Source organism: Strigops habroptila, chromosome 3 (assembly GCF_004027225.2).
Source record: "Strigops habroptila isolate Jane chromosome 3, bStrHab1.2.pri, whole genome shotgun sequence".
Classification (NCBI taxonomy): Eukaryota; Metazoa; Chordata; class Aves; order Psittaciformes; family Psittacidae; genus Strigops; species Strigops habroptila.
The window spans coordinates 84343398-84355924 of NC_044279.2; the positions used below are offsets into that span (position 1 = coordinate 84343398).

The 12527-nt window shown below is 41.2% G+C and overlaps 1 protein-coding gene across 1 annotated transcript in view; it reads left to right on the top strand.

The window, feature by feature from the left end:
- The window catches only part of TNIP3 (TNFAIP3 interacting protein 3), a 77251-nt gene that overhangs the window by 33074 nt on the left and 31650 nt on the right, over positions 1–12527 (top strand). The window contains exon 4 of the mRNA XM_030480386.1: positions 5163–5295. Coding sequence (XP_030336246.1) covers positions 5163–5295 — 133 coding nt within the window. The remainder of the gene's footprint in view (positions 1–5162; positions 5296–12527) is intronic.

The following is a 12527-nucleotide window of genomic DNA, read 5'->3' on the forward strand; positions in this document are numbered from 1 at the left end:
ATCTTGGTTTAAAACTTTTTTTTCACAATTGTTTCTGGTGTGTATTTGTGCTTTCACCAAACACAGCAGAATGACCCCAGCACACCAGTACTGAGATTATTTCAAATAGGATTATATGTCTTCAGTATTGATATTTTACAATAAATGCCTTGGGACAAGTTGTCAGTACATCCATTGTTGTCACGTAACTGCTGTTAGTAAATAATAATGCCAGTTCCCAGTGAAAATCAGGGAGAGCCAAGGGCTCACAAATGGTATCAGCTGCAGACCTGGGACTCTTCATGGGGCTTTTTAGTCCCTGGCTATTTGATAAACATGAAACCTATGAAAGTGTATATTAGTGGGAGTTGTTCTGTCTTCTGCTCCGTCTCCTGACTGAAAAGGATGGACTGCAAGGAGTGCCCTTGACGGTCTCAGAATCCACTGGTGTCCACACCTCATGCTTCCTTTCTGTTGCCATCATATTCTGGCTTTAGTTTTGGACCAAATATAGGTTTTTGGCTCAGTTACATGCATTATTTAATAAAATTCCCTGTGCATGTACAACCAGCACTTCACTGCCTAACCCTGTGAGGACAGCATGGTTTATTTAGCTGGGTGGCATTGACGTGTGTAGGTATTTAAGTCTCATTCACATACAAAGCACATGCTGGGCACAATTGTTGTACTGGCTCCCAGCTGAGACACTGACTTTCTGTAAAAACTATGCAGCCATTGGTAAATAATTAATTACAAAAAGCCGATAGAGCCTAGAAATCGAAATGATGAAAAGATGTACCAGAGAGCAAAAAGTGAAAACAATTTTAAAGGCAGCTAAGTGAATACGTGGGAGAAATGAAAATATCTTTGATGTGGTGCACAGTTAGTCTCTAGCAGTGAAATCCTGCACAGATATGGCAACTTGCAAGCCAAACTGAACAGCCCTGTTTTCTTATTCTTGGAGGATGTGGCTAGAAGGATATTGGCTGCTACTTTTCAGATATGACATGGAAATTATGAGTAAGGTTGGGTGCTCTCCTTTTCGTCCGAGCGGCTAAAACTTATGCTGAGAGACCAGCTTCCTTCATTACATCTGTAGGTTCTGCTTCCCTGTGAAATGTCTTAATTTTCCCAAAAATGAAATTTCGCAACCAACTCAAAGTTCACAAAAAGGAGTTAATATTTTAATCTCTTATTGGCTTCTACTTTAATCATAGCATGTTATGTAAGTAGGATGAGTTGTGTATCTACCTTTACATACTTTAGAAAGCTTTTGCATATAGAAAGCATATACTTTGTCCCCTATGATCACATAAAAATGCTTTTAACATTCTCTGAGGATTGATTTTACAAAACATAAAAGACTATCCCCCAATTTTGAATGGATTAAATTTTTTTAGTTGTATTTACAGGTTGCATATTCGCATAATTTAATTATTAAAAACTAAAACATCTAATTTTAGAAAACGTTGGCAACAGCACAGAAGTGTAATGGTATTAATGATGCAGAAATGTACCTGTGAACTTCACAAAACCAAAAGCAGTTTTGAAAAAACTGCTTTCTGCAGAAGCTCGATACTGTGTGCCCTCTAGAGCTCACCAGGGGAAGCTCAGGTAATCCTCAAGGATGTCTTGTTCTGGGGTAACTCCTTATCACCAGTGTCTTGAAGACATATTCAAGCACTCTGTGCTCTGAAAGTCCAGGCTGTAAAATGGGTCTACACACCAGATAAGATAAATGTTTTACATCTCAATAAATATATTCTTCCAGTTATTAGAGTGGCTAACATTAAGATATAGATAAACAGAGTAACAGTTTCTGGTCAGAAGACCTTAGTCTAAAAACTGAGGGAAAATCTATGCACCAAGTGCATGTAGAATTGGAGAAATCCAGTCAATTAAGTGAATTTTTTGACTTTCATGATGCCGTTGAAACACATGGATATTACGAAGCAGCAATCAGTTTGTAGGGATTTGAGTCTTTTTTCCCTTGCTTTTACACAGGCCCAGTTGGTTCCTGCTGTTGCCCAGGTATTCCTAAAGCCCAGGAAGGAGAATGCAGGGAGATAGGGTGGGAGCAGCCAGAGGTGAACATTATTTGCAGCCACAATGTCAGACAAACTGTGGGGAGCAGAGTAGAGGAAAGAACACTTCCTGGATGAAGGAAATATTTAAAGCCAACCCACCATCTTTATGGGGTATTTCCCAGCTTGATTCACGCTCTGATCTCAGGAGGCTGTGGTCACACATCTCCTCTCGCTGTGGCTAAACAAGCAGCAGAGATGAGTGCAAATACTGCCTGAACACTTGCTCCTGCACTCCTACCAGGGTCCTCAGGGCAGCACCTAGACATTGCTCCTTCATTTTAAACAGTTGTTTTAGTCTAAGCTGCTTTATTTGACTTCAGAGAATTTAAGAAACCCTGACTACTTTGTCCAAGCCTGATGAGTGGGTTGTGCTGGCGGCTGGGGATGGTAATTTGTAGTAGAGAGGCATTGAAGGTGGAAAGTGGCTGGGGCTGTAGAGGAGTTAAACCCTGGCTGGCTTTGCTGCAGCTGAAGCAGGATGTGTGACTGCAACTCTGGGCAACGAGTGAAATATCTTTTACTAGAAGCCACTCTTGTAGGCCAGAGTTTTTTTTTCTCTCAGCTAAGCTGTGAGCTTGTTGCTTTACTGATCTCACACACGAGTTGAACGGAGCAAGAGAAGAGGAGATCAACTAGCCTACCTTTTGTTGGCTGCCTAAGCAGATAAAAACCTGAAGTTTTAAAAGCTCAGTTTGAAAATACTGGCCTGTGGTTTTAGCAGCTCTGTCTGATACCCCTCAATACTGCACAGTAAAGTTTCACCTTGCTTTACTTAACCTCTCCCTTCCTTTAGCCGTGTTTCTAGCGGCTCTAAGGAGGCTGCAGCAACAATTTCTCCATTAGTATGAAAATACAATTTCATGCACTTTTCCTAAAATTGCACCATGAGCAACTGCTTCCGTGCTGTGGCTTCTCAATTCTTCCGAGCACCCTCCAAAGCACTGAGTGCTCTGCACAGTGTGTATCCAGTTCTGTTGCACAAAGCAAGCTCAGGCTGGGTCAGGCGTGGGAGTCCAAATGAGCTGAAGGTGGTGTTGCAAAGTTCGCATTATGTAGCTGATCAAAAATTAAGGCTTTAAGCAGAGCGCTTGGTCATGCTGCTGCCTGAGAACTTATTGTCTGGGAACCTTACCATAGAATTGCTCTAAAAAAAGTGCCAGTTGCACTGGTCTATCCAGGATTTTGCAATACTTAGGGAGACAGAAAAGGGCCAGATTTCTTTTGCAAGATGATTTGTTTTCCTTCAGTGGCTTTCTTCCCGAGGTGCCATGCAGTGCCCATGCTGCTGGGGCTCACCTGCCACCACATGTAGCTGAGGCTTTGAAAGCCACCACCAGTGTTCAGAGAGCTCCAGCCTGCTGCACTAACTGCCCTGAGGTCCATGAGGATGTGCAGCAGGAAGGTCTTCCTTTTAATTATCATGGCTTTGAAAGGCTGTTATCACCAGCTAAAGTGGTCTAACAAAAGACAAGTCTCTCTTCAGTTGGGTACTCTGTTTCTTCGAACTTGCACTAGTTGGTGTATTGTTAAAAAAAAAAGAAAAAGGTGAAAGGTTAGTGTGAGGAAGTATCCTTCTGTAGAGAAGAAATATCGTGTGATCTGTTGTAATGCCTCAGGCTCTTCCAAGCACTGCAAAACTCTAGTCTTGGTTCCTTGTGTAAAAGTCCTATTTCCTTGAGCCATAGGTCTAGCTCTTGAAATTCATCCAAATATCTTGTTTCTGCCATGAAACTTGTTTGGTTTTGGTGCAGGCAGGCTTCATGGCAGCTCTGAAACTGCCGTGAAATTCCGGCTTGTCCAACTACTATGCAGCAAGTTAAAAAAGTTCTTGAGTTTTACGTGTCCTTATTTGCTACTGTTGGTATTTTATTGTGGTACCTCTGCAAATGATTTTGCGTTCATGCTTAATGAAAATACATTTCTGTTATAGTCTGTGGTGTAAATATCGAGAATAAAATGAATCATTCTGTGCTACCAGCATGAAATTTACCACACTTATTTACTCTTATGATTAGAATAGATGGGTTTGCTTATTGGCTAATTTTATTTATTGCCATCCAAGAGCTGCTTCAGATCCCGTAGTGCAATCCCTGTGGATTGCCTGTCTAAACTGCAATAACTTACACAGTCTTACTGCCCTCAGTTTTTCTGGTAGTTCGAATGAAGAATTTAGTACCTTCTGCCTACATCAAGAAGTAATCTTGCCATAACAGGTTGGTAACACTTTTGAGTCTTGCAGTTTGCTTTCTGGTCATACATTACTTATATTTAGATTTATTTTAAGATGACTAGAAATGAAGGTCTGAGCTTACAAAAGAGACAAGTATTTCTTGAAAATTTGGGTTGCTCAAGGGCTTCGGGGGTTGGTTTTAATTATGCCCCGGTCCATATTCTGAAAGTCTCATTCCTCCCGTTATAGTGTATGAAGTGAATCAGCCCTGACTGCTGGTTAGTTCTGTGAATTTGGAGCTAGCCCTTAAGTGCTGTGTGTCCTTAGCAGAGAGACTGAAAGAAAAGAATTTTCCCACCGTTTTAGTGTTCGCAATAGACCAATTTTACAAGATGCGAATGTTTTTTAAAAGGAGCTTTCAGGGAAAAAAAAAGTATTGAAAATGTATGTCAGGTATCTGTTACAAAGTGCTACGGAAAACAAAATGTGCCCTCAGAAAACTCTGTGGGCTGAGCACCTAGTTTTGGAGTTCAAACCCAATTTAGCCATTTTGTTTGCAGTTTTGTTAAAGTTGGATTTAAAATTTTTGAAACTGCGAGTGGGTGTCTGAGGTTGGAGGGCACGTGACAGTGTTCATCTAATCCTCAAAAGGGCCAACTTGGATTTTGTAGATGCAAAGTAGCAACATTCATAAAGACTGCTTGTGTAATTATTCTAAGTGAATTTCTGCCACAAAGCACTCGGAGGCAGCCTGTGTGACACTGCTTTAGCACTCTGTGCATACCAGGAAGGAAGGTAGCAGGAGCTTGCTGCAGGACCAGCTCTGCTGTCCGCATTGTCAGACTCGGAAGACAGCTGATAAATTTACCTTCTTTGTGCTTCTAGTTTTGGTGCGAAGTTTAACATTGCTATTTCTTTCTAAGCAGGTGTGAAAGCCAAGAGCTTGATGTTGAAATAAGGAATCTGATAGAGAAGAGTAACACTTGCCAGTCCTGCGAGGACCCCAACCCTGTTGCCCAAGAGAGTGTGAACCCTCAGAGAACTTCGTGTTCCCTTAAGGTAAACACAGGCTGCTTTTGCAGTGTTTATCTGCAGAAAAGAACATTCAGGGAATGTTCCCTGGGTGACTTGACTATGCATGAAACTTTTAGATTTCTGAAATGATGCAATGAACTTGCTACATCTTTATTTTTGTTCTGATACAGCTTCTTTCTGTTATGAGGAAGACCGAGTGAGAAGATATGTTTTATAGTGCTTTAAAAGGTCAACTAAACCCACTGATTACCCAAAGTGCCAGCCCCTGTAGCCAGCTGTGCTTTTTGGATAACACAGATCCACAAAACTGTATACCCTAAGAGCACTGACATTTCTTTAGGTTGTTGTGTTTGGTAGTTCTGACTTAACTGAGCAGGGGTATACGGAACAAAGACCTTTGGGAGTTTCAGAAAGGTTTTTAGATAAATAGTAAGAGGAAAGAAGAAAAATAATGATTCAGACCCACGCTTCTGTGGTATTACAAACAGAAAATTGTAAGCCACCTGCTAGGACAGTAGTCTTTGCTTGCAGTGAAGCAGCGGTTAATAAGCATGACAGAAACTTTTTCTAGGTTTCCCTCTCAGTTTCCCTCCTCTCCCCTGAAACAGCAAGCTGTTTTTGATCATGCAGTAGGAGGACAAAAGGAAATTCCCATTTTCTGCAAACTGGGAAAGGGAGGAGTGAGAGGTGCGGAGGAGTGGTTAAGCCATGAATGCCATGCACCTGCATGAGACGACACTTACCTGCCTGTGTGAGTCCACTATGGGGTGGCGGGAAGGAAACCTCTGAAGACTGCACCCTGAGGTGAGATGCAGGAAATTAATGAGGAGGTAAAGGAGAGATGACTCTCTTCTATGAAACACAAAATTACACGTAACTCCTTCCACGTGTAAAGCGCCATCTCCAAAATGACTCATGACCTTGGGGCATGAAGCTGAGCTGAGCCTAAGGAGATGCCCCAGGGTCGGACTAGTGGGATTTGAAACTGTGAGAGAGAAGCTACAGGAAGGAATGGGGATTCCTGGCTGCAGGGGAGGATTAAGCATGGTGAAACAGAAGTCAGCACAGAATCAAATAGCATTGAGCTGTAAAATTTCAGGACAGAACAGCAAGCCACAAATAGCCTGGTTCCCCGTCTTAGCCTCCCACCAATAGAAGGAGATGTGTAGGAAATGATCTGGGGGATGTGGGGAGGAAAAGGATGTGCTCACCTCAACCTTTTCTGTGGGGTGCTTCAGCAGTTTGAACAGAACACTGTGGCAGTATTTAATCTGTAGTGCCTTTTGCTTTTTGCATTTATAGCACTTGCTTGCTTGTGAAGGGGGTGTGTGTGGTTTTCATAGGTTAAAGGAGGAAGGTTTATGATATTCCTGCACTAGAAATATGCTGGCTATTTTTTATTTATACTTTTAAGTCGAACAGCTTTTCACTTGGCAGGTTATTGAATTGGACTTCAAGTGACAGCTTGGCAGTTGTGATAAGCTCCAACAGCCTCAGTATAAGATGGTGGTTAGTACATGTGCCAGACTGTGCTGTTTGGAAAAGGAGCTAATGTTTTTCACACCTAGTATACTTTCAATGGTGAGGGCTATAAAATAGTATTTAAAACAAACAAACAAAATGCAGAAAATGTCAGTTCATGAAATTAGATGCTGATTTAGACTTAAAGGGAAAAATCTATATTTAGGAATTAGGAAAAAGTTAATAATGAAACAAAAGCGTACCCTCCTCTGTAGTGTTGGTCATTTATCAGGAAGTTATTTGGCAGAGCTAGCAAGTCATTTCTATTCTGTAGCTTTTTTCTGGAGTGAAGAGTATAAATTGCATGCTGCAAAATGGCATTTCCTTCTGAGCTTACATCGCTTTTGAGACTGTTATCTGGAAATGGCTATAAACAAGTTTCCTTTTTCACTAGGATTTTTTTCCCATAAAAATATACAATATTACTGTGGCTCTAAAGGCAAATAATTTGAGAGAGAGAAAACACAGGTCTGCAGAATGAACTAATTTTTAGCACATCTTTCTGCCTATGATTCCTTTATCTTTAATTGCAGCTTGTTGTGATGCTATTTTCCCCACTCTGGGAGACAGAAATGAGAGAGGAGATTACAAAGAAACATCTACAGGTCACAGCCTGTTGGTGTACTTGTGTCCCTGACACCCACATATGTTTCATTGGTTTAATGTAAGGGACTTGAGTGTCTGTGTCCCCACATGTAGTTTGTCTACGTGGTAAACTGGTCTTTAAATGTTAAGCTGAATTGAGAGGTGAGACTTAGAGTGGCGTCATTATTTTACACTGATTTAAGCTGTTCTCAGTTTAATGAAATGTGTTTACTTTTGCTAGAGCCATGGACCAAAAAAGGGAAGCATATGATAAAATCTTCTACTGATTAGAGCAATTCACATCTACTTATCTATTCCCCCTGTTTTCTGCAACATCATTTATTGCTGCGATGTGCAGCAGGAATGTATGTGAATTGGAAGGATTGCAAGCACAAGTCTTGCAGAGGCCATAGGCTGTGAAAATGCCTGCCCTCAAAATGTTCTGTCTTCTGTAGAGGGGGAAACTGAAGGCCAAAAGGATCAAGCAATTTGCTATTTTAATATAAGAAATCAAAGAAATCAAAGATATTTCTTATCACAAAAAAGCAGCTTCCTTTTCCAAGTGTAAGTATATAAAGCTGATTACATTCCTGGAAAAAGCTAGGCTCAATATTATGCATCAAAATTCAAATATTACCAAAAAGTACTCCTGCAGCGTGTTTTCAGTATGCTTAGGGCTTCATCAAGATTTTATGCACAAGAAGGATGTTTCCAGGGGGAGATGAGGGTGGATAAAAGTATCAAATAGGAAGTGAAGAATAGCAACTAAAATAATTGGCAGTGTGTCAACGTAAAGATGATAGTATATTCCATGGGATGAACTGGTTAAAAACCCCAAAACAGCCAATAAAGTTTCAATCACCTAAACTGTTCTGGGTGTGAACAATAAAACAAAAATTATTTAAGTGCTATCTGTACTTGCAACGACTATGTTATAAAACTCAAAATAGCCTGTTTGCTACAGTTACAAACCATTATCCAATCATTGTTCCATGAAACTGGGATTTCATCATCAGGCCTGAGTTTGTAAATGCTCAGGTACTTGAGTAGCTGTGCCTTTGTGGTTAATCTCATTGGTGATGATGGAAAACAGTGGATAAAGGAAACCCTGAAGCAGAAGCCTGTCCTGTTTTACTTACTCTGAAATGACATCTCGTTCCAATTGTATCTGGTTCCCACATATTGAGGCGCGCATCCGCACGTGTTTCTCTGCCAGAGCAGGTACCTAACTGAACAGCACAAAAGATTGAAGCTGGCCTACTAAAGGGGAAATCCCTCTCGCCTCTCTGGGTGAAGCACGTGGACCACATTTAGACAGGAAGAGGTAGATTCTTCTGGTTTAAGAGCTGCTTTTATTCTTCAGCTAAAATATCTTGGTTTTCACCATTTCACTGTGTGCACCAGAATGGCAAAAGGGGTGGCAAAGGATAACGTAGCAAGCACTGCTTGCAACATAATGGCTTCAGGCATAAAGCCAAAAGCAAAGCTCAAGCAAAATGTAAGCCAACAGGAGGCTCCTCAGAAGCCACTGAATTTAACTCAAGTAATCTCAGGGTAAATCCAGCTTCTACAGTTCTACAACTGAACAGTACAGTAAATAGACAAACCCCCAAAAACCTCATAGGAGATACCTGATCAGCTGGCAGGGGGGGAGATATTACCATTTTGTCATAATCAAGGAAAGATTCACTTTTACTTGAATTAAGCCTTTTGATGCGTCTTGGTTTCACTGCAGTTACTGAACAGATGGAATTTTCAGAAGTGATAAGTAGCTTTCATTGTCTTGTGAGTGCCTATTTTGTAATACTGTAGCAGAAGCTTTTCCCAGAATAAAGATCCAGCACTCTGAAAATGAGAACTTTTATCTTTTTGTGGTACGAATGCTTGTGAGAGGATTCAGTGGTGGCCACAGCTCCAAGGCTTTGATTTTTTTCCAGTTGCAAGCTTCCCGAAAATGACTAAAAGGCCTTTACACTCAGAAGGGTTAGGTTTTCCTAGGGTAGAAACTAAGATAATTCTCATTTTTAAACAGGGAAATAAAACCCAACCGCAAAGCAGCTACTAATAGAAATTAAAGAATATCATAGAAGTAGAATAGTAATGAATAAAAAGCTTTTAAGCAGGTCAGCCCACTTTGTCCTTGCAGGCAGGGTGGTATGGTGCCCCTGGTAAGTTAACCTGGGGAGTCTGAGGGGCAGCAAATCCTGCCCCGTCCCATTTGCTTCCTGTGAAGCTTTTTCCATAGCTTTTTCCTGGATTGGCTTATTCCTGCTCCTCATAGCAGTCTCTCCCCAGGAGCTTCTGGCTTCCAGCTCCCTGCCAGGCAGCTGCAGTCCAAAGTATCTGAAACTTTCTTCCCTGAGTGTATTCAAATTGATTGCCATAAAAGAGGATGCTTCCCCCTCCACCCCAGTCTTTAATGTAATACAAGACAGTCTGTTCTCTTCTATCACCACTGCCTGCAGCATGGGCAGCAATCATAAATGCCAAGGACAATGCTTCATAGGCCAAGTATGTGAGTATGAATGGGGAGAAAAAAAGGAGTGTGAAGAGTGAGAGTAAGTTGGGTAAAGGTCTTACTAAGAATTCATGCTGATTAAGAGAATTAAAATTATGTAAATTATGATTCATAGACATTATAGAAGGTTTCAGACTATTAGTCAAACTTGCAGGTGCAGGTTTGCTCACTGTAATATTTTCTTCATACATTTAACCATGATTTGATCAGTCTCTAATAGAGAGCAGTGGAAGCTAAGGAAGAGAAGGGCTCAATTGGACATCAAGGAAACATTTTTGTAATAAACAAACATAGGTGAGAAATTATGAACCACTCTTCTAGAAGGAGCCAGATCTGACCAGGTCTAAAGGCAGAAAGTGATCATTTTTATTGTATTAACTTCGGTTTCTGAAGCCTGAACTTCACTTGCTCATCTGGAGATCTCTGCTCCATTCCTCTGCTTTGCTTTCCATGTTTACTTGAACTTGCTAAAATGTAAAGAAAAGTTTATTTATATTCTATGATTCTATATTTATTGGTGGTTGATGCTACAATTACATGTCAGAGCCCAGCAGCAGGGGTAATGAGGTTTTGTTTCCTTGTTTGGGATGGATAGGAGGAATGTGTGAAGGAAGGGTCTATCTGGAGAGAGTGGAAGGAGAAGTAAGGGATTAGACATAGATGAAAGAGAATGTAAGTTGCTTATGCTCTTGCTCTAAAATGTGTGATGGACTCCAGCTAGAGGCCTGTATGTCCGTGTATTTTAGGGTGGCTATAGAAAGTAACACAACTCTGTCCACTGCAGAATATGATGTGGTTTTACATGTGTTTCTGGAGAAGTTGCAGGCAGTTGTAGTGTAAGGGGTTGCAAAGTTTGTATTTCTCCCCTTGGAGACTATTCCCTGCAGTCTGCTTCTCGTAATATTATTTTTCTGTGTAACCAGTAAATGCCATGACACAGACTGACTTGTTCGTTTAAAGAGGAAGAGATGAAATAATCAGGGAAATTAAGGTTCATGCAGGCGTAAGATTGGCATTTATAAAACTTCCTGACCAGCTTGTTATTGTGATGTGTTACATCACATTTAGCAAGTCTTGATTTTGCATGGTAACAGGTATGATTTCACCACAGTAAAATCTGATTTTTAGTTGTCTGTGGCAAGAGTTCTCTGCTGTTCCTTACTTGTCGATGTTTCTTCTACTGAACAGCACTGTTGTTCTTGAACAGCACATTGTTGCCCTGGAGATGGTATTTCCTATAAAGTCTCTTAAAAAGCATTTGACTTCGGGCACTGTGCAAAGGGACATCGGTGTTATCCATTTGAATGCTAAGCTTGCCTAGGTAGGCAATGAAGAGTACCTAATGTTGGTTGTATTCTATCATATTTTGTAAAAAAAACACTTGTAGTGAAGAGTAACAGTTAAAATGGTGCAAGAAAATTTGGCATTGTTTTTAATGTGTAAATGTAGGGTAAGAGGCCAGTAACAAAGAGAAGAGCTTCCACAGAGGCATGCCTGACTCAGAGCTTATTGATTGTTAGCAGGGAGCAATACATCTTTCAAAACAAGATGGTAATGTTATGCAAACTAATAAGGCCAGTATAAATTGCATTCACTGGCAGTGCCAAACTGCACGCAAAGAAGCTATTTCAGCAAAGAGCAACACAACTCAAAACTCTCATTCATAGCCCTAGTGTGGGAAAGCATGATCTCTGTTGCTGCTCTGTCACTGTGGTAGGCTCACAAAGAGTGAAAATGGACAAATGTGCAGGTCATTTGGGCATTGAAAGGGGGAAACATGGAGGTGCTTTTGCTGTTCTAGCCTCTTTTCTTCCAATAGCTTCACCTTTTACTCCAGGCCTCCCCAGCTCCCTCACAGCATCGTGGGGTAAGCGGAAAGGAACAGCATTGCATCTGGTTAAAATCCCTATAAGTGGCACCTTCAAATCCTCCAGTCCAAGAGAGAATCATTCACTTTCAGTAGTTGTTAGTACAGTCATTAAGATACCAGTAACAAAGGACTTGGTGTCCTAATGCCCACCTAGCTTTCCAGGAAAATACTCAGCTTCCCAAGAGACCATTTTGAACTAAATAATGGTAGCAACTGTGTGCGTTCCAGTGCCTTAGCCTCACCCTCTCTTTAAAGTAATTTGAGCACTACTATCTTTCAAGTGGGAGCTGTGATTCACAGGTAGGGCTGTGCCCTGGCTTTGCCCTTCTGTGCCTGCCTTGGAGACAGCTCAGCACCTCATTCAGCACATCACAATATGCTGTGGTGAGGAAGTCAGAAACGGGGGCTGGTTTACCTTAGCAGGCCAGACCATAATGTACAGCTGTTCAACCTAAGCCTTCTCCCAAAGTTTGGCTGCTGCTGGAATGGGGATGGACCTGCTGAGCTGGGGTAAGGGAGCATGTCTGTGCTTGAGAATCATTGCCCTCATGAGCAGAAGTGCAATGTGAAAGTTTTCTGATTGTATATTTAAGGATCACATGCTCAGTGTTGGTGCTTTATAGACAGAGGCAGACTCTGTTTCCATGAATTTATAATCTATAGGACTGTAGCAGGCCAGCACAAGGTAGTGGGACATTGTGAGAAGACACAAATAATTGCTCTTCGTGTCATTTGTGTCTAGTTACAGTATCCTCTCCTCTA